Genomic DNA, 21685 nt, shown 5'->3' with positions numbered 1-21685 from the left:
CTACGTCAGAGTACGTTTCTAGTGTCCCGTTTGTGGTCGTGTGTGTGTGTGTCTGTCTGAATAGCCGTTGTCGTGGAAGCCAGATCCGCGGTGTCGAACCACTAAAGGAGAAAGGGGACACATGAACGACCAGACAGAGCGTGCCGAAGATAAACGGAAGACGTCCGTAGGAAGAAAGGAACAATACACGTCGATGTTTCAGTCGACTATCAGCTATCCCTTTAGAGGCGAAGGTCGTCCGGTGAGTAGACTGCATCTTTGCAGACCGCAGGAAACGACAGTGAAGACACAGAAATTGGGAACGCCGTCTCGGTCGGGGAAAACGTCTCTGAAACGAAAGCAGTTCCACAACTTTGGGGATAGACAACGACGGAAGTCGGATCACTGGTTAAGGCTTCCCCTGATTTCCTGACTGCAGCCTGCAGGGCGGACGTGAGGGAAACCAGGCGCTAAACAGCATTGCATCATGTGGATCTTGCCGATTTTTCTCAAAGAGTAGCTCTCCTCCAGTTGCGTACCGCCCTGTTTTATGTAACCCCGACACAAAGAACGCTCCCAGAAAAGCGAAGCACTAACAGTCCTAGAAACAAGAGCAGTCCTTCTCCAACAATTCCGTTGAATGACGTTACTTCTGGCAGCCAGTGTCAATTTCCATTGGCAAGAATTCAAGATACATCATCATCTGCGTTCGCGCCACTCAAACGCTCCTCTCTGCCTGCTGAGCTGCCCCTAGATGTTCTGTATAGAAGAGAGAAGAATGACAAGCGTGTGCGATCCGGCTCATAAGAGTAAGTTGTCTGAGTCGACATGGAAAAGTCAGTTTGCTGGTTAACCACATGTCCGTTAAGCAAGTTCATTTTTGGTAGAAAGAACGTCTGCTAGTCAAATTCACCAACCTTTCCGCAGTGATGGCCTGCAAGTAGCATTTGCTTAGACGGATACTCGTCGCGCTCGGCCAGAAAAAGACGGGGCATTTTCCTGCTCTAAACTGTACAAGGAACCGGACAGATATTGCTTCAGCATTTGCCAAACTATGGTTTCTGCGCGTACCTGCTCTAAGGTGTACTTGTCTTCGGAAAAGACTTTAAGCAAGCTTTTCCTCTTCACAGTCGTTTTCGGTCGCAGGGCGCAATAACCCGCTAGATATTATGGAGAAATCGACACGCCTGGGGACGTCATATCGATGGGGATACGGTGTGTGGGCATCGCCCGTGACTCTTTGTGAACGCCCTGGCGTCTGGTTTTGTGCATTCAAGATTGTTCTTCAGAATGACCAGTTACACGATGAAGAGGGAACCAAGAGACGTGTCCACCGAATGCCCACTCGCCTCAAAAATCACGACTTTGTATGCTCATATGCATGCAATGCCTCGCCATCTGGAGGGTGATTCCTGTGGAAACTGGTAGACAACACTCGTCTGCTGCCCAGCAAGCTCAGAAAAACGATGAATACGGACAGTGGTATATCGCGCTTCACAATTTGGAGATCCTGGCTGTAGAATGTAAGAGTGCATTGGAGGATCTCAAAGCATCGTGCTGAAGAGAAAAAGAAGCAACTTTTGGGCGCTCGTTTACCAGGTTTGTCTTTGCCACCACGTTTCGGTCACCTCTTGTGGTCTGCCGTCCCGACGAAAAGTCCAGTTGAGGTCTCCTCCAACTTTATGCAGTAGAGGAGCAGCGATACACTGTACGACCAAACGTGTTCCGGTATACACTAATTTCCATACATTCGTGCGCATCTGCTTGTCGTGCACGAGCTTTTTTCCCACTGGCAGTTTCTGCAGACCGATGCTATGAAACTGTTATAAGCATGCATGTGCTACTCACCTTGACAGACGTGACCTCTTACGTGACTTCTGCGCGGCCGAATTTGGTGTTTAGGATTTGAGTTGTTAGAGGGCATGCTATTTGCCTAGGAAAAAATGTTTTGACTGATACATCATAGGGAGAGACAGCGCATCCGTTCACGTCTCCAACTCGTTGCTTGGTTATCCCTAGGTTCAGGGGGGAATTCTGGCGATGGTGCACACACTAGGAAGCGGAACGTTCTAATGCTGCTCGATAGGGTCCACGCATCAAGTCGAACACAACACTCAAATAATCTACACACTCCGCCTCTTCTTAGAGCGATGATTAACTGGCATCTCGCTCTACTGTGTTTTAGTAATGTAATGTCGCACCCACATATCCGACTCTATGCTGTTCACACAGCCCTGGTGCAGTAATAGACAAATTGGATACATAGGGAGCCGGTCCAACTGTACGACCTATTTGATACGCAAACGTATACTGCTAACACCCGGCAATCATGCAGTATGAGACGGAGTGAAGAAACTCGGGGCAGTGTCCTTTCAATACGAGCTATCGATTGAGCTTCGCCCTGAGGAACTCTCGCATTTTTCGCGGCACCGCGCTGTGCCCAGCTGGACACAAAAATACCTATGAGTGATGTTGTAAAAGAGAGAAACCGTTTACTGGAAATAAACTCAAGAAGAACAAAACATGTACAGATGGGTCAATGGATTTTACAGAGAAATTCCATCGGATTCCCCACCACTTCAGCGCTGACTACAAAAGAGAATCGTTTCTGTGAAAAAGCTTCCGACAAGCCACTCGGCGTGACGGCCTCACAAAACGATTGGACAGATTGCTAGGAACCTCTGCAGAAGCTACACAATCGAGAAGCATAGAGCCGAACCGTTCTTGACATTTGCAGTATTTGGCAGCACCGAAAAACCACTCTAGATCCGCGCGCACCCCCAGATAGTCTAGCTGTTAAAAATCACAATGCTGAAACTCAAGACGAACCCGTCTCAGTGAAGAGCGACGAAGTACTGAACCCACAGTGCTACCTACGAAAAAGAAGGACGTCGTCTTTGTTTACGAGTGGCCGAAGATCCCCCTTGCCCGCCAGCTTCTCAGGGTACTTCTGGTTGGAGTGTCACGGCGTTACCGTCGTACACCTTCTCCTCCAACACTCTTTTCCACCAATAGGCGCACTAGATGCCGCTTCCGCCCCTTTTTTCAATTTGTGTCATCGTTCTGCTTGGCCGGCTCAGTTTGATCCATCTATTGATACACGACGCTTTTGTGTAGTCAGTTGACCCTGCCTAGTCGAGGCGGTAAATAGTGCAAGGCACTGCTGGTTTCAGCGAGATATCACGGTGATCAGAACCATCTAGTTAGAGCGTGCACGACAGATAGGGATGTGCCTGTCTTGCAGAGGGGTCACGAACCCGTTCTACTCTTCTTCATCAAATTTCCGGTTTCCACGTCACTGTCGGGTACGTCCGAGCTGCTGCGACCTGTGTCCGCATCAGCAGAGTGCAGCTCCCGCCATCTGGCACGTTTCGTTGCGCATTTGTCCGAGCTAATGTTCTGGTCGTCCGGTCGATTTAAACACAGTGAAGAACCTCCAATTTCCGGAGGTAGGTTCGATTGTGTCCTTTCTTCCTGCAAACGACGGGGACTCCCACCGATCTGGGCAAGCACGGCTTTCGTGTCCACCATCGGCTCAGCATCTGGCGTCAGTTGCATGGCGCGGCACAAGTTCTGGTACACTCCATAATTCCACGGAGACAGGATGGCCTGCCGGGTCCGTTCGAACGGCATTCGGGTCCCGGGGTCGTCACATTGTGAATGTGATGCCAGTGCAACATCAGAACCTGAGGTCTCCAAAGCGGAAAACGACGAACCACTTCCCTTAACTTCGTCCTCGTCAACTATCTGAAAACGCACATCACGCAGGGGCCAAGATTAAAACTGGAGAGTTCTACTGGTGGCAAATCCTGAATGACATGATGCACTCTACAGGTCTTCATCCTTTCTGGTGCAGTCAAGCGTAGAACGTAGTGCGAAGATTCGGTGACTGACTAGCACTCTGTGCCCAAATGTCTAACCAACCACGAAGTAGAGAACGAAAGACGTGTCGAGGAAGCTACTACTCCAACCTCATGTGTGTTCTTTCTCTCGCGTGGCGCTACTTCTTCCGGAAAAGCACCAAGTTGTTGGGATTGCCGGCCGATTGGGCGTGAAAAAACGCCCATGGGCAGGAGACCAGAGGCTACCATGCTTACCCTGACAGCGTAGCTGGGGATTCCAGAGCTATGTTTACCGTACTCCTTGATGCAAACTTTGTTCTCATAAATGAGAATTGTTAAAGCGAAGATGTGGAGGCAAGTACGATTGAAGCCTTCCACGCCCCTGGGGTCGATGACAAGCTGCCACAGATCCACCCAACCACATTCATTGGGGTCATCCCGCCAACGTTGCGCCGTCTGCGTTTGTTTAGCAGCATCACATTCGCCATCTGAATGCCCTCTGACAGACGGGGAGGCGAGCTTGTTCGACTCTTGTGAGCGCTGTCCTGATAACCTCTTGTCACGACTGTAGAGAGCAAGGAGTGTCCGTGAAATCACATTCTTGATTTCCACTGTCTCAGCCGTGGTTTCCCCGTCTTTCGGCTGCATACATGCACATCCAAACATCATCGTAAAAGACCTTCTGTAAGGCGCAAAGATAAATGTAGACTGACTGCCACCTGCTTCAAAACATCGCATTCAAGCGTGGGATGCGCAGGCTGTCACACCCCAACACCAGTACCACATAACGTTCACCAGGAAGACAGTCCACTCGTCGATGGCAAGAGCTTGCCTTCCAAAATGGACCCCAAGATACTTCTGCGTCCAAAGCGACCTCACAAAAACTGTGTAGGATCACCGGTATCTTAGAAGAATGAGGCCACCCAGTCACAACGGAACGCAGTGCTCACACCACGCGTGCGCACGATGATTGGAACATGGCAGCATCTAGTAGTCGCTTGGAATACAAAAATCGTGTTGTGACTTCTGTAGTAAGGCCAGTTGAAACTGCAGTTCAGATAGTTCTTACTGATGCTCTGATCGCTGTGCCACCTGTGGATTCTGCCACCCCACCTATCCGTTGCCGATTTCCGAGTCTTCGCGTGTTTGGTGCCTTGTCTGAGCAACCACCTGGAAAACAAAACCCCACAGGTTCGTCCCTTGATATACTTAGGTCGACCGATCTACGTGACGAAACAGGATTTGGTAACGGCCTTTTAATACTCATTGGTATACTCAAATCGAGTAAACGGTGGCATAGTAGTACGTAGGACGCTGAATATAACTTCAGTTACGAGATGCAGGCGAAAACGTTCTTTTACCAGCAGGTTTGTAGCGAAGAACATCCACAAACGACTACGTCAACCGTCGCTCATGTGGTCAAGCTACAGGCGAGACAATGCCACCGGGGACGCACAGACCGATCCACACGCCGTACACCTCTCCGACGCTGAGCCTTCCATTCAAGATCGAGGTGCACGAATCCGAAATGTGCCACGGGCAAAACCGTCTCCCTCTCAAATGAAATCTCTTCAGCCAACGTATGGCAAAAATATCGGACTGTTGCTGCGAGGCACCTAAATCAAAGTTACCTTGAAGAGTTGCGCTGAATACACAGTTGCCGTAGTTCAGGGAATGACACGGGTCAATACTAAGACGGCACATTCTTGACAGATTTGCGAAAGACAGTCCTTGACCATTTCTGGCTGTCCTGTCGCAGTGAGGCCTGCACTGAACGCAGCAAGAATGTCGACGAGAGAGAGGGTTTAAAATAGCGTTCAAATCAACCGAAACACCTACCTGATGAGCTAGTTAAGGAATGATGCCGACTCACCAACAAGCCTGAATTTTGCTCTGCCGTGGAGACGACTGAACTCAAAAGGAAGCGCTACCACTTGACAGCTGACCACGCTAGACGTGTGCGGCAAACACAACCGGCATGATCTGCTTCAATTTCACGTCTTTTCTCCTTTTTCCCATCGAACGCCAACGCGAACATCCAGTCTCGTTGCGGGCTTACGGTCTTCCACTTCTCCAGCAAAACGCATAACTGACGTTCCTCCTTCTCCTTGTTCAGGTGAATCGTGTGAGCCAACAGTAGGCCTGCAATGCTGTTGCCTGTCTTGCAGATGCTTGTCAGTGCCTGCAGCAGCGCACAGGATGCGGGAGGGAAGCAGTTGTGATCGGCTCGTGTTTGATAACGTACCATAATGCGCTGAACTTCCTGAGCATTCAAGCCCTCTAACATGAAGACGAATAAGAATATCATACAAGATTGTTTATCGTCTTAAGGGTACCAGATCATGCGAAGTTGACAGCAGGAAAGCAGCAGATATTTGTCACACTTCACGATGTGGCGGGACTCATAGATGTGTAGGATATCCCCCTGTGCAGATGACGTGCGTCCAGTATTTAATTCCGCAGCGAATGCGCCAGAAAAACAAGCCGCATGCCCGATAAACTATCCCCTACTTCTCCCACGCTAAAGTGGAGAGTAGAGAGAACCAGATGTCGATCGCATTTGTAAAATCGCAGCGGTTATGCACCATGGACCAACACACCTAACCTGGTGCTGCTGAAGCCCACTAAGCGCCATTTTCCTAGACCAGTGACTCTGACATCCATGCTTATCCTTATTGCAGTTTGATCATGCAGCGCTATTTGCTGCTTCTGGAAAATAATGTTGATCGTCACTCGTACCTGCATATCTTTGCTGGGGGCCCATTGTAGCAAATGGCCGTCGATGTTCATAAATTGACTGATACGCGCTATAGATGAGGGCGTTTGAATTTCTTCAGCCGCTTGGATAAGCTCATTGGCCACTGTGCTCAACATGCGGGACTGTAGGGCAGGCTGCTGGTCGTTCACCAGGTCGACTTGACGCCCATCCTGCGGATTTTCTGCCTCGCGTTCGCGCTTCATTTCGTACGAGTGATGTGCGTGCATATGCTCGCATGCTCCAAACTCGTCAAACCGTTACCCTTCTGCGGCTGCAGCAACACAGAGAAGAGGACATGTACTGTGTTTACCACAGTAGCACGTTGGACAGCCACGATCCTTTCGGCTATGCAGGTGTACACGTGAAACGGTGTGAAAGCGAACCACACCTCTGAGAAGATGCCCGAAAGGATGCTTGAGGAAACTGTTGCCGACTAGACTGCGCGCTTTTCGCGTAAAGGGAAATCGCCAAAATAATCCATGCTTCACCTGACAGTCGACGGGATTATGCCAACATGGTGGAGACACACACATTTCATCAGAACTCAGCTTTCCCGGCTGAATCATCCTTCGCATCTCGGACGGAGACACTACCAGAACACATTCAAGTCATTCATTAAACAAAAATCTCATACACACCAACATGCTGCTAACAAAAAGCAACCGGGAATCCCCAATCGCACGGGTTAAGCAGCGGAAATGAGTGACATGCACATGCGCATGCAGCTACCTTGTAACGGTGAAAGGAGGCGTCCTCGAGGACACCGGAAGGACATACAGTAGATTTTGGCCAACGTTGCGTTCATCCAGCTTCGAAAACATGCGAAAAATCTGTTAGTGTCAACATCTGAAAGGCTTCCTGGACGCAAGCTTTTCGTGATGGTGTATTTTCTCTGAGCTACGCGATTTCACTGGGCATGTTACAATCAGTTTGACCGTACACGTACGCATTTCGACTTTGTAAAGTATTAGTCGGAGCGTATTGATTTCTGTCCAGAGGATGTGAAGAGGTTTTTTAACTTCCCTACGTTGTCGACTGTAACGACCTGAAGTCTTGTTGTACTCTGATCGTAAGAACTTGCAGTCCATGGTTTCCTGTGCAGGCACACGATGCGCGTTCTCGAGCAGTGACCCTGTCGTTGTGTAGCTAAAAAGCCACACTGATCCATCGCAGCGACATCTATTGAGAGTCAGGACGTACATATTTCTACAGAGGGCAGTTTCAGTCGTGTATACGATGTCGTTGGTTTTCGTGGCGAAGATATTCCCGTGAAACATATCCCCATGGCCTCTGGAGTCTCTCATTTTTCGGGGGCTCTAATGGGGTGATCTTGCAGCGAAGATATAATATCAGTACAGGAGAGGTCAATTTTAGGTATGCAACTCTGTTTCGTATGCATTACCCAGCGCTGAAGTGGTTTGTGTGAGTAACAGGAATTGGTGCTTCTTCATTGACCAAAGGAGGTTCCATATACACTTTGTCTACCAGGCACCTCTCTTCGAACTACGGTCTCATGCGGCGTAGCCATAGAAATGACTGTTTCCTCTGAGAATGAAATCCGTCACGGGAGTCTATGCAGAGCATGGAAGAAGGAGTCTGGAAGTGGCTCTTCTCTCTGCAGCTTCAGGGAAACGCAAGCATCATGGCGATCGTCCTGCCTTTTTTGCCCTTGTTCTTCTCTTGTGCTCTGTGGACATGTGTGTGCTTCCGTGTTCGTCATTCGTTCTGCGAGCACCGTACCAACGTCGAGTCTCATGCTGGCACTCCAGTGAACGTGCGTCTAAATTCTGTTTTTCCCCGTGCTCTTTCGCTTTGATTGGAGCAGCCGTACCCTGGGCAGAGGACCCAAACAGACGCTGTGGAACTGGGCGTCCTATGCGCATCTTGAGCACTGCGGGAGCAGTCGCTCTCTTCGCTTCATGCTGTGCTGACTCGCTCTCTTCCTTGTGTTCTCTTCTAGGGGGGATGGCTTCGCCACACCTGCACCTTGGGGGATTTCAAGGCCAGAGACAACCCAGTCGGGCCACTACTGGTGTAGGTGACCTTCTGAACATTTGGCTTTTCTCGGTTACACGGACAGGCGTGGGGGCTACTGCCACAGGCAGGCGTTCACAGAGTAGCAAGACAAAACGCAGCAGCACATGGGGGATGACCGACCAGCGACGCGATGTGTGGAACAAACGATTTGCCGCCAGAATCAAATATCATTTGCAGGATTACTTTGCTCGACGAGGTATGGCGCCCGTTTTCCGCTTGTGCGAGCTCATAGTAGCCAGGGACGAAACTGACTATATGGAACGAAAAATCCCCGAAGGACTCGCTTCAGCTGGAGGTCTTCTGTATCTCGTCTCGCTTTCCCTATGTCGCAAAGATATCTTCGAGTACTTTTTCACCCGTACGCGTTGTTGTTTCGTCTATCCTTGCGGGAACATGCCTCTTGTGTGTGGCCGTTGCATCGGCGAGGCGCCTACAAGGTCGAGGTGTGCACTCTTTGTACTATATTTCTGTGCAGGTGCAGATGTCTTCGCGAGCGGCCCAGGTTCATTCGTGATACCCCGGTCCTACAACCGCCTTCGGCAGAGAAGACACGACGCGACAGCGGATGCGTACGCTGACTGTCTGCTCACGTCAGAAAAGGCATTATCTTTGGACTCCGATCTGGCTGTGCCGCAGAGCAGCACCCCCGTCTCTTCCTCGTGGAGTGATAAGTCGACGAGCTGGGAATCGTTCAATCTCTCAAACACGAGACTTTGCACCAGTCCGTCCGGAAGGAGTGGCTACTTAAGCGACGAAGTCGAACCGAAGGTCCCAGGAGGCGAGGGCAACGAACCACCTTGGAGTTCCTGCGTTGAAGCTGGGGTATTCTCTAGCACACCTTCCACTCCGCCACCTGCACAGTTTCGAAGTGCTTCAACGTATGAACAGGGAGTGGCAGTTCCCCTGGCCGGAGAGCCGGGTCTGGGATCTGCGAAACATGAATGGATTGCAGACCAGGAAGCAGGCTACGACTTCGCAGCCGTTGACAACGTGGACGGTTTTCTGAAGTGCTGCGTCGACGTTGCCGATGTTATCCTCAACCAAAATGCTTCTGTTGCGAAGGTTTACGTTTCTGTCGATGGAGCTGAGCAGGCTCAACGGCTAGTGAGTGCGGCTTGAGGCCTACACTATTTTGTGCATAGGCTGATGGAACCGGCTTTCCTAGATATTGTGAATTTTTCTGGTGGCTGGGAAGATGAGTCTTTGTCAAGGACGACCGTCATTCGCTGGAAACGATCGTGAGCTACTTCGTTAAGGCTGCAAGGATTCTCAAGCCAATCCTGTACCCGTGAGAGGCGATGCGTCTCGTACGGGGTGTCCGTACACTTCCTTAGCTACATCTTGTTTGTTCTGCGGTGAACGGATCGGACGGTCTGTGCTGGACGACCGGAAAATGCACCAGGAATGTACACGGAAAGAAAGTATCTGTATGAAGTAATTTTGAGGCGGGTCTTTTTCCCTTGAGGAGCTGACTAGGAGGGGGACGATTGAGAAAGCCTGTCGACAATCAGATTCTCACCAAGGAGCGGAGGGGCGCCTGTGAAGGATGCAGAATGAATCTTGGTAGTGATTTGTAAAGAATTAGCGTCTGTGCCGAATATGCTTCTCGCAGGCCCAAGGATGGCTGCAGCGCTCCCGCAAGATGCTTCGGTATTATTTGTCTCAGAAGATGAGAAGACGCCGCCGGATTCCAGAATTATTTTTCCACCTCGTTGACACCAAAGGCATTGCAAGTAGGTCATAGGGACAAAACTGTATGGTCAGCGTGATGCTGCTTCCACTATTTCCGGGCCAAGCAATTTAGTCGTTATCTGAGTCGAATACGCTCTCAACTCAGGCCGCAGTGGAAGCTTATTTAGGCAGTGATTTATTGAGCAGTGCGAAGTGTGTTCTCCGCTTAGCTTCTCGGACGTGCATTTGCTGGGGGATGATGTGGCTTGACTGGAGCAGAAGTGGGTAGCCTTTTGCACGTCCAGCGAATTTTGCCAACTGTTGTTGACACTGTCCGTCTTATGCGTCTCGCATGAACAGGAGTGGTACCCTGACTGTTCCATTCGGGTTGGCAGTCAGTATTCAGTATTCAGGCAGCGTAAAGCCTGAGGAAGTGGTCTAATTGAGCGCGTCTTTTTTTTCAGAAATGCTGTTCTCCCTTCATCGCCTCGAGGTGGAAGAGGTCATTCCATATGAACTGAAGCACCATCGTCAGACTGCGAAGGCGAACGAAGCTGTGCAAGACGAGTCATCATCTACACATTCGAAAGTTCCCTGATGATCAACCGAATCATATGGCTGGCCGCACCGCGGGTCGCCCTGTCTTCAGAGAGGGAAATGCATTCCTCGCAAGCCACTGCCAGGGCCATATATGTACGCGTTTCATACGGAGGCAGGGAGACGAGCGCATACCCGCCGCCGCTGAGGTCACTTTACAAGGAGCACCTGTAACTGCCACATGAAGGCATCAGTGGCTTCACTGCTCACGGCCATCAGCTGATGCTCTCACGATTGACGTTGGCGGGGCCGTATCATGTGGAGACTGAATCGTCTGAGTAACAAAGCAGTGCGTGACACCGGTTTGGGATTGCAGATCGCAAATGCGAAAGCTCTTCCTGCAGAATTCCAAGGTCTGTCTTACAGTATATTCGCAATTGACCTTTTGTCGAAATATGCCACACCACGTTACCCGTAAAACATGCACAACAGCTACGAAGTGTTACTTTTTCACTGCCGGCCTGGGCGTCTGAGAAGCTGTGGTAAGGTGTCCAAAATGTTTCAGACTACTGACTATGGATAGACACGTATGGGTTTTCAGATGCACTCATGGACAGGAATGCCTTGACACAACTGTCAAGCCACAATCTACGCCCATCGGTGGGAGGGGGGGACAAGAAACCCGGCACACTAAACCCAACACAAAAGCTAGAGTACTGTACAGAAAAATAGACCGTAAACCCTCGTTCTTCTCACCGCATACTAAGGAAGTAGTTGCAAAAGAGCGTACCGCAGACGCTTTTTCTTCTCATCGCGTTCTAGGGAAACGGTGAGGAATGTGCATCCTCGCGGAGGCTGAAGCATCTGTCTGGTGGGGTTTGTTTTGTCATCTTCTTTCGAAACCAGTAGATATGCCGAAGAGACGTCCACTTGTGATACGTCACTTCGAACTACGTATAATTCACGTAGTAGGAATTACATACAGTTTGATCCGGGAGTATCACGAAGTCAACCATTGCTGGAGAGGGCGAACTATGTTTGTTCATTTGTCGCTGAATATTGGAGAATTTACTGTAGCTCTTCATCCCGATCATTCTTGAGTGCGTATTGTATGGGTTAGCCATTGCAGCATTCCGGTAGCTCTGTAGCAGCAGGCTAATCTCTCTTCGCCGTTTACGCTGTGGAGGACAGTAGTGCTCGACGCTTGAGCTCGTCGGCCGCCATACGAGCGGGATGATTATGTGTTGGTGGAGCAACGGCTGTGGAGTTCCGTTAGGGAAATAGTAGCCTCCGCCTGACAGACGAGTCGAACGGTAGTGACCTGAGTGAGGCTGCTCTGCAGTTCGCGCAGAGAACGTAACCAGCGTAAACACGTGGTGAACAGCTATCCGAAAATGCACCACTACGAATTCACGTGAATGGACATTAAAGATAACATTCACTATCTGACAGAAGCAGTGTAACTGTAGACCTACGAACAGAGCATATACTTACAGTTTGAGGCAGTTATTAAAGCGCACCACTGCCGTTTGGCTCTGAAAACTGCAAGCCGGGTCAATTCGCCCGAAATCGAGTTTTGCCTGTACGTCACCGAGGGATAGAAGATTCACCGTACATGGTTTTTCTCTTCTACCTCTGAAGAGTTTGCGCCCGTCTTTGGTGGCAGCGTAGTTGTGAACGACAGCCCAGCCACTTGCCAGAAGTGTTCTATAGTACTGTGCAGTGGTAAACACACGAAACCACCTGAGAGGTTTCTGCCACAAGTTCGATTACTTCTTGGAAGTCGCTGGGATGTGGAGACGCGATGTGGTGGGATGTGGAGCCCGTGAGGCACTTGACTCACGTAATTCCTGTTAGACGCGACTGACTGCTGCGAGAGAAGTGCGGTAAAACCGTGGAGTATAGAGGATACTTTGACTGAAATGGAGAGCAGACTGTGCTGGGGTGTTGTCCGAAGCAAGTGAGACAAATGTGGCATGTTACCGTATAGTAGCGAAAAACCGGTGATCGTAAGCTTAACTGAATTGACCTGAGATGGGGCTGTCGTAAAAATTGATATCCGCTCAGAGAGAGCTAGAAAGCAACCAGCAAGTGATTAGTGATGTTTCAAACATTAAGTCATTGAAGTGAGACACTTTCCGCAACCTGTGGTACGGGTGAGACAACGAGTAAAATGACTATTGGCCGGTGACGACTCCCAGCCGCAATCTCCAACTGCATGTTGTGGAGCGGACGCAGAAAAAAACGTATGTAACAGTATAGCCCTACACACTGGCAGCGGGTGTGTGTGGATGATTGGTTTAAAAACCGCATAAGAAAGGATTTTCTGAGTGGTCTTGCAGCGGCGCGCGTTTTAATTGGTGGGCGTTAGCGAACCGAGTGGAGTTGGTAGCACTCTGCGAGCTATTATGTCACGATACCGTGTACCGCACATAGACTCGCATATGAGACTCTCGTGAACAAAGTAGTATCAACTACCTCACAACGGCTGATGAGACTTCAAGTTGAATTATTTGTAAAAACAAGAGCTCGTGTAAAATACTTTACAATTCAAATTGATATAGGAGTAATAAATTCGGTGAAGGTGGTCTTTACAATTTTACAACTAAACGAGTCTTGAGGTGATAAAAGTTCTTCATATTGGATACAGACTGAAATTTGACCAATAATAGCTTGAATATATCCATATACGTAATATGTATGAAATAAGGCTTTAAGCAAATTTATTTTTTATCGATGCTTGACAGACTATAAAGTTTCAGACGCTGGAACCAAAATGCTACATATTGGAAAAGGTACAAAAGACTTATTTTATCTAAGAGACTTTCTTTAAATTATCGTTTCAATACTTATAGAGGCTTCGTTACAATTCTAAAACCATCTTTTAAGAGTTTTAACTGTGCTGAACGTAACTTCCTCGAATCTCCTTTCGCATGCATCCTGCTTGGCGTTTCGCACCAACGATAACCGGCTTTCGCCGTCCGGCAGTGAATATTGCTGCGCACACTCCATATTCGGATCTCCCAATTTTTTTCATAGATGCCTACTGCGGTTCACCAGCAACCCTAGATGTGGGAGTTTACAAGTCAGGCTCCAATATAAAACAGACAAACTGATCGAACAGGTTTTTCAAAATCACTTGGCCTCCGAATTTCGACGCCCATCTCACCCTCTTCACAATATGATGCACGATCTTAAGGTCACTAACGAAGCTACTGTGACAGATGGAACACAACAGCGTAGATCCCAGGGATGTCACGCCGAACGAAGCAGGGTCACTGCTCACACCATGTTGACTGCGTAACAAAAGTAAACAATTACATAACAACCTAGTTCTTGGCTTGGGTCCCCATTTGTCTGCCCAGCCAGAGTTTGCTCTTGAGACGATCCCAGAGCAAGGACAGGCTCGTTTGGCGTGTCCCCGGTGAAAGCTGCTCAGGAAGAGGACGACCACCGAGAGACCTTCGACTTGGCGCAGGCCCTGCGACCGACGGAGTATAACCACCATAGTGTACGCGTTGCGCGAGAGGTGGAACAATGCGAGGAGCGGGAAAGTCTGCCGACATCGGGAAGTCGGCCCTGTGAACCACACGAGCAACCGAAAATTCCCAAACAACCCTGCCTCGTCGGGAGCGTTTTTTTTACCACGTGGTCCCTTGTCGCGCAGACCTCCGTGTGTGGCTGTTCTCCAGCTAACGTCCCGCAACTTAAACACACCCGCAGAACCATACCACCAGGGATTTATTGTAGACATCCTCTCATGGACGACAGCGAGTGACAACTAAAGCGCGCACTAGTTTCGATTCACCAAGGTCCGACCGCTACTTTGTTCTGATACATCCAGCCTCTTAGAAGCTGCTGCCGTCAAGTACTCTTTGTTCACCTCCCGGAAGGTGTCAAAACTATTTTGCATTTTTTTGCAGGGTAAAACAACTCCGCGGCCACGTCGACAAACGAAACAGGAACACGCACTATCTGCGAACGAGCACGAGAGGCGCTCTTAAATACACACACGTTCATAGCCAGTGTGACGCGAATCTCGTACCAAGTGAACGAGGCTTTGTAGAAGTACGCCTTGTGAATGTGCATGACGTGCGTTAGTTGCCGGATGAGATATTTTGTAAGCCAATTGAGGTGCGCGTCGTCGAAGCTCACCTGGCCGCTGTACACGTTCCTGCAAGTCGTACCGAGTGGTGAAACCCACGGAGAAAAACAGGCACCATGGGATCAGGGGGTCCCGTAGACATTTAATCCTTTCCGTCAGCCATTCCATAACACATGGGGTGCCCCACAATGACGCTAACCACGAGGCTATGTGTGCGAAGCAGAATCGTTGGAAAATCAGACACGTCTCAACAACGTGAGTGTGGCCATCCAAGGAGTCCTGAAGGGTAAGGGATAAAGTGGGTCTTCAGCTGAGAACAAAGGGGACGGTAGCATCTACTTCTGGGAGGCAAATGACACAGGTTCCTTTTCCTGAAATTGTGAGAGCCTTCAAACACTCCCGCCTTATCTCGCACTTCTCAACAAGTGATCCGCACACACCAGAGAATATGGGAGGCGCATCTGTATAACAAAGTCCCAGATGCTTACCCCCAAAGAATCTCCTTTATTCTGGCGGCGTAGATCTCATCGTCGGTGAGCGCCTCATCCAGTCCAGCAAAGAACTGTAAAGATAAGCAGGAAATGAGATTCGTAACGACCGGTGCAATCCAAGCCACCAACACCTCTGGCTGTTACGGAGCAATGACATATGGCGTTGTACCATGAACGTAGGGATAGGCGACATCCAACCGATCACGGGCAACACCGCCAAAACAAGAACTTCTTCGCAAGTCTCGCTAACTGAGAGATGCCGCGCAAACCGGCAGACAGCAACTACGCGACATTGCTGGGACACTTCCAGCTCATCTGAAAAGCAAAGCAGCAGTTTTCGTGCTCGCCTTGTCTGTTTTGTCCCCCAAGGAGCTGTACCCGAAGGACAAACTTGAGCCAACATTCTTGATATTATCAAGAGGCAGACTGGCGTGTCCTTTGCGAGAGTAATACGGATTCTCTCTCATGCCCAAACTTACGCCGAACGCGTACTGCTGACAGTTCCGGAGCTCAAATTCGAACCGGGCCTCCGGCACCTGAGGCAAGTAGAACGCAGAAAATGAGTGCCGCCGTACCGATGAAAGCATCATTCACAACAACTGTGATACTGAACCAGGCGCACCACGGCGAAAAACGCTAGCGCCACAACGGGTCCACGAACATCCGGGAACGCGGAGGTCAGGACGGCATACTTTTGTCAAGCTGCCGACAATCACAGAGAGTGGATGCGTTAAGCGGGCGACGCAATGATCCACAATAACCTACATCTGGCGTGCTTTTTCACGAAACAAACAAGTTGCCGTTGAAAAACGACTCGTGAACGCCCGCCCACAGCAGTATCTATCACGCCGGACTCAGGTCCTTAGCGACATGTTCCAGGCTGACAAAACAGCGAGGACCGTAAAGGCCTCATTGAATTCCTTGTTTGTAAACTGCGTTTTCACAGTGGCCCGCACAAAGCACCCTAGTCGCGTTCCTTGGAACTCGGAGTTCTTTAACTTGGAAACGTTAACGTGTCTGGAACCGTAATGCATCCTGTATGCAAGAGGGAGACACACTGAGCCTTCCACGACACAGTTCCATTGAAATAGTACGTAGCGAGCTGCAGGTCGTCCAATATATCTATCTGCGATGCACGGGAACCAGAATCAATATGCCCTGAAGGTGTGCGCTCACGTGCTTTTGAAGAATCCAATCTCTGATGATGTCCCAAGTGAGTTTGAAGAGCTCGGCGTCAATCATTTCCCCTTCAACGACCTTCTCCACATCGACAAGGAGCGGATTTCCACGAAGCAAGTATTCTTCCTCTTCCCGTCTTTGATCCCACGCACAGACAGAATCAGTTGATTGCTGCATCTGTCCACCAGGCTTGCCAGTTGCTTCGTCCGTCTCCCGCGCCGGTGACTTTGTCTCATCCATGACGTCGTCACTTCTTTCATTTTTCGGAGTACAACTCGTGTCACTCTTTTCCGAGTTCGTTGCGCACGCTCTCTGTGAGCGCGCCGTAGGGCGAGTCGAATCGAGAACGAAGCCACGAGCTTGTTCAGAGTTTTCCAGAGCACTCATTGGCATGTCGTTCTGTCTACTCTCCCAAAGTCGCCGACGATGGGCCAGGAATTGCTTGCGCTGCTTTTCAGCTTGCATACAGGGGTTTACTCCCAGGCACAGACGCTTGTGAAGAATCCATAGGTGCAGCATAAAGAAGTAAAACCGCCCATTGAAGCCTCCCGGGATATTAAATGCTGCATGCAGGTAATCCGCCTCCGTCCTCTCCAAAATTAGGTGAACAAACTTCCAGGCAGTGCTCGTATATTGCCGATGCTTCCTGTCAAACCAAAAGAGACAGTGCACAAAGGATCCGCGATCCAGAACTGCGTATATGCTCTTCAACATCACAGCTATTCGTTGGCATCGTACCTGAGTGGTGAGTCTTAGCATATCAGGCAACAAACACATGCTCGCGTAGGAACCAACGCGGCATAGACATCTCCCCACGTGGCTTCTTGATTGCAATTACTCTCGTAGTCCATATGACTACAGGCATCACTGTCGCTATTGGCATTTATTGTGTGCAGCGGACGACAAACACCTATATATGCATATACATTTTACACTTACAGAAACGTGTCCTAAATAAAAGATGGTGTAAGCGTGTCGATCGAATCGGGAAAGGAGCCGTGAATTGCCACTGCACACGGGAAAGATGCAGAGGGAAAAAGTTGCAGTGTCGTGATTAATGGAGAACAGGGCAGAGATGCAAATACAGGAGGGGGAATAATCAAACACCGTCTTGGAGGACGACCTACCCGAAAAAGTTGTAGTAAAACAGAGGAAAAGCCGCCCTGTGCTCGTTTGGGAGAGGCACACAATACTTCGCCGAGCGGGCCGGTGAGATGGCAAGCAAGAGTGAATCACTAAGAAGGCGTTCGGACTCAAGTGCAAGCAACTGGCGCTCCACTCCCTCGACAGGGCGAACGAACTGAGAGACGGTAAAGCACACAAACGAGACATCTCAGGCGAAAGCGACTTAATGTTACTGGAAGCATAATTCATCACACATATCTCCAGAGACACGATGACTCATGTGTTTTGCCAACAGCTGCGCAGAACCTTGTGCGGTTAACGTTGGTGCGTCGAACAGACAAACAAATGAGCCGAGATACGTCAGTACTCCGGCGCACCAAAAACCGGAAACGCACCCATCACCTCATGTGTCAGTGCGTGGAAGCACTGATAGGAGATTCTCCTTCTCAAAACAATTGTCCACCGGTGGAACATTCATCATGTTCACACCACCACCTATCAAATTCCTGGCGGAAACCAAGCTGGACCCGCCCGAGGCCAAGCGTCTTCTAATTTAGCTGCTTATCTGACGTGCTGTTCACGGCTAGCTCCCCAATGCACGTTTTTCGAACAAAGCCTTAGCTTCAGTTCTCCTTTTTGCGCGGCTCAGTCAGCTGCCACTAGTTTTTCCGCTCGCATAGACAGCCCAGCAGAGGTTTGAACAGCGACCCTCGGTTCATAACGCGGCCAAACTTCAAGCCGACTCTCAGAAGCCTCCAGGATGGCAGACGAGCGGTCTATGTGTGAGTGAGTCTGAAAATAAAACACGCGAAGGACGGATGTCGCCCCTCGCTTGCTAACTGGTCACTGATGTGTGCCAAATTTCTAAAAGAAACACTACAGACAGTCGGGAAAAACGAGAGCCTTGCGGCAGGCGACGCCGGTCGTGGTTGGGTGAAGAGCCAGAGGCTGTAGATGCCCACTTACCGGGTGATAGGTTTTCTTTCTTTCGGCCGCTCCTGCGTCCGAATTTTTATACAAGTCAATGAGTCTTTCGTTTATCGCTGCACCTAAGCTTCCGGCTGCAGCTACCTCATCTGCAGCACTTAACGCTACAAAGGGTTCTGCGCCCTGAGCAACGAGCGATGCTGCCAACGCTTGTCGGTCCACTTCTTGTTTCTTTTTTCCGCCAACCAGAGAAAGCCCCTTGTCCTTAACAGGTGTCGCCCAGGCTACCTTCGCCGCTGCGAGGTCCTTCGTCTCGTGCTGCGTTCCACTCTCGGTTCTCCTTCTTTCGGATTGGGTTGTGGCCGAAGAAACATCTGAGCTAAACGAACGGAGTGACAGAAGGCTCGCAGCATGAGACGCTGTCGGAAGAAGGCGACCAGAGCAAACCCGCAAAGATGAAGGCGATCCAACGTTTTTCTCAGAGAATATCCTGATGCAACGACGGGAAGGTGAAGAAAGCTGGTTAGGAAGGTGCCGCCGCAGAGTGGGGCGGAAGACAGGGAACGAGTACGAGGAATACGGGAGAGGAGAGACGTCCGAAGAGGAAGAAAGACAAGCATGCGTATGTGGGTTTCTCGGCGGCGTGGCATCAAGGACAGGCGAACACGGGATTCCGCGTTTCGCGTTTAAACTCGGAGTGGTTCGGTGGCAAAGCGGATGAGGACCAGCAAAGCGTGACCGTACGGAGGTGCACGCCGCGGGCACTGACTTCTGGGCCTTCTGCGCCAAAGAGAACGCCATGGCTACCTCACCAGTTTCACGAATTGAGAACTAGATGGCAACAGTTGCAAGAGAGGATCAAGGAAACACAGCCTTTTCAAGCGAGGCTCTTCCTTTCTTCGTACGCACTGACCAAGACCCTTGGACATGCGTGGCGCCAGGTGTCACACACTGAAACCAAATATCACGAAAAAAACGACTGCGACAAACGAGCATCAACTTAGGTGCACGGTCGCACAACAAAGATCGATCCTTATACGGTGGGCACCCCTTGACTTTTCGGTTGAAGTTAAAGACTCCTTTGTTTGAGGCTTGTGCCGTCATACGCAGGAGCATACCATGATATTCGAGGATCTGCGACAGGCACGATGCAAAGAAAGACAAAACCGTGTACGCATTTTAACCGTTGTACTGATAGTCTATTAGCCAAATGCCAATGAGCCAGTGACTGGCCTAGGCTTCAGCGCTCGTCGGCCTGCGTCAAACTTGGAAGCGAACAGATCATGTATATTTGCAGTTTGGATCCAAAGGAGGTGGATGAGAAGCCAAGAATACGGTATTGTTCAAATAAAGCAAAGAAAATATAGTGAGACGGGAAATACCGGGGAGGGCGGTGCGCTGTAGGGGCCTAAGCCCTGGACATCGACCAAGATCCGGGAAAACAACACACGAAATGCTGCCCGCGAGTGAGATTTATCTCCTACGGGCAAACGAAGAAATCTCGTTTCTCCTGCCAGCTGCCACTAGTTGGGCCCTCAACACTATCTGGAAGCGGTGCCCTTATGGCGCTCTCCACCGGCAGGTGACATCACACATAACACGAAAGTGCAGTAACACTTTCCAACGCTTCAATACGAATATGAAAACTTCAAAGATCAAGGCCAGCAACTACGTTACCAGAGGACAGCACTCCGGACGACACTGCTGCAGAAACTGCTTAATTCTGTTGCATGCATCGTGCATGCGCAGGTGCTCGAAATAAGCGGGACGGATGTCATAGTCCGATGCTCTTTGGATGCTCGTCTACGTTTCCAAATGAAAAAGAGGAGGGCCATGGTGCAGGGACACTTCCTCCATGTTGGAACACTGGGAGTTGTCTTACTGAAAACCGGGCGGCTCAGCTTCCTCGGGTCCGAGAGGGAGCCCCGTGATGCCTCAGAGATTCCAGGAAATTTCTTGCGGTACTTCGGACACCTTTTGCAATCACATGCTTCCGACCACCCCTGTAGGTGAAAGCGACACCAACACAGTAAGAGTTTCTTTTTTGGCGACCTCTGCACCGTGGCAGTACGTAGGGCATGACTGGTGTAGGCAACCCCCCAGTAGACCAGAGCTCTTTGATGCGGTCTCGTATTGCTCACGCCACACAACCAAAAGCTTGGTGGCTAGCTTCATTACCAGTCGCAACTCTAAATCCCCCTGGACACAGCTGAACTGAATTTGCGAACCCACATGCTGGAGATCAGTTTCGCAGTGCACATCGGGGCGCGCTGGAAATTCGGCCGCGACAGGAATTACTGTCTGCTCCCTCTGCTCACGGTGGGAATTAGTTCGCTCTCCAGGCGATCAAAACGACAGCGCTTCGCCCCTCTGTTCTGTTGTAAGTTAGCACTGAACTGGATCCAGTGTAAGGTTTAAACGTAGTGCTGCTGCATGTGAACTATCGTGGTGGCAGTCCACATCGTACAAGTGACAGAACAATGCACTGTTCTCAGCTTTCTTGTGCCACATGAACCAGGGGAGCTTGTCAGCGTCCATCATCTCGAGTGTGGTCACTGGACAGCGTCGAAACCATACTTATGGGCTGAACAACGGCTTTGTAACCAGTAATTACGCTTCCGCGGAAACTGTAGCTATTAACTATGTTGGTTTAGTAGAAGCATCGAGCCAATCCGATAGTAAGGTATAGGATTCTAGCTAGTCTACCCATTAGGATTCATGTGCTTGTACAATAACACTACCTATATTACTCAACATAATCATACTATACACCCGAATAATCACATCATGGATGATACACCACTGGCGGCAGCGGTGCATAGGGGACAAGGACAGACGCTGAAGACAGCGCAGTAAATGTGAGCATAGTCCGGGAACAAATTGCGCCTCTTGCGGCCCATACGCTAAGAACCGACCACTCCTTTACTGCCGGCGTCACGTTCTGAACTTGCGGGCAGCCACCTGTGGATGTCGTTTGTCCTGAAGCATATTTTAGCTGCATTCAGTGAATCGCTGAAAACGCTTCCGTTTTCAG

The 21685-nt window shown here is 50.0% G+C and overlaps 3 protein-coding genes across 3 annotated transcripts; 1 reads left to right on the top strand and 2 right to left on the bottom strand.

Annotated features, from left to right (window-relative positions):
• Nucleotides 1-2561: 2561 nt before the first annotated feature.
• TGME49_298050 (hypothetical protein) lies at nt 2562-7161 on the bottom strand. Its single transcript, XM_018782344.1, has 6 exons — nt 6561-7161; nt 5881-6003; nt 5453-5591; nt 4891-4991; nt 4077-4463; nt 2562-3726 (listed from the first exon to the last, which is right to left on the bottom strand). Exons 1-6 carry the CDS (start codon nt 6804-6806, stop codon nt 3229-3231), a joined length of 1494 nt encoding a protein of 497 aa, XP_018638388.1. The 5' UTR covers nt 6807-7161; the 3' UTR covers nt 2562-3228.
• A 230-nt stretch (nt 7162-7391) lies between these two features.
• On the top strand, nt 7392-11309 carry TGME49_298040 (hypothetical protein). The gene is made up of 4 exons (XM_002371180.2): nt 7392-8812; nt 9092-9720; nt 10229-10349; nt 10752-11309. Exons 1-4 carry the CDS (start codon nt 8131-8133, stop codon nt 10883-10885), a joined length of 1566 nt encoding a protein of 521 aa, XP_002371221.2. The 5' UTR covers nt 7392-8130; the 3' UTR covers nt 10886-11309.
• Nucleotides 11310-13857: 2548 nt separating this feature from the next.
• TGME49_298030 (Ubiquinol-cytochrome c chaperone, putative) lies at nt 13858-20276 on the bottom strand. The gene is made up of 7 exons (XM_018782343.1): nt 18691-20276; nt 17727-17899; nt 16597-17245; nt 15900-15956; nt 15418-15491; nt 14870-14998; nt 13858-14403 (listed from the first exon to the last, which is right to left on the bottom strand). Exons 1-7 carry the CDS (start codon nt 19450-19452, stop codon nt 14154-14156), a joined length of 2094 nt encoding a protein of 697 aa, XP_018638387.1. The 5' UTR covers nt 19453-20276; the 3' UTR covers nt 13858-14153.
• Between the last annotated feature and the right edge of the window lie 1409 nt (nt 20277-21685).

This window comes from Toxoplasma gondii, chromosome II, assembly GCF_000006565.2.
Source record: "Toxoplasma gondii ME49 chromosome II, whole genome shotgun sequence".
Taxonomy (NCBI): Eukaryota; Apicomplexa; class Conoidasida; order Eucoccidiorida; family Sarcocystidae; genus Toxoplasma; species Toxoplasma gondii.
This window is presented reverse-complemented; position numbering and strand designations above follow the sequence as displayed.

Excerpts from the sequence above, each read along its gene's own strand:
- TGME49_298050 (XM_018782344.1), bottom strand. The coding sequence starts at position 6,806 with ATGCACGCACATCACTCGTACGAAATGAAGCGCGAACGCGAGGCAGAA. Across the intron at positions 4,992-5,452 it reads ATTCAGCGCAACTCTTCAAG|GTGGTTGCTCAGACAAGGCA; the intron begins GTAACTTTGATT and ends TTTGTTTTCCAG. Across the intron at positions 4,464-4,890 it reads GCACAGCGATCAGAGCATCA|CCGAAAGACGGGGAAACCAC; the intron begins GTAAGAACTATC and ends GCATGTATGCAG.
- TGME49_298040 (XM_002371180.2), top strand. The coding sequence starts at position 8,131 with ATGAAATCCGTCACGGGAGTCTATGCAGAGCATGGAAGAAGGAGTCTG. Across the intron at positions 8,813-9,091 it reads GGATTACTTTGCTCGACGAG|GTGCAGATGTCTTCGCGAGC; the intron begins GTATGGCGCCCG and ends ATTTCTGTGCAG. Across the intron at positions 9,721-10,228 it reads CTGAGCAGGCTCAACGGCTA|GCCCAAGGATGGCTGCAGCG; the intron begins GTGAGTGCGGCT and ends TGCTTCTCGCAG.
- TGME49_298030 (XM_018782343.1), bottom strand. The coding sequence starts at position 19,452 with ATGGCGTTCTCTTTGGCGCAGAAGGCCCAGAAGTCAGTGCCCGCGGCG. Across the intron at positions 17,900-18,690 it reads GAAAGAAAACCTATCACCCG|TTCGTTCGCCCTGTCGAGGG; the intron begins GTAAGTGGGCAT and ends ACCGTCTCTCAG. Across the intron at positions 17,246-17,726 it reads TTTTACTACAACTTTTTCGG|GAAGCATCGGCAATATACGA; the intron begins GTAGGTCGTCCT and ends TTGGTTTGACAG.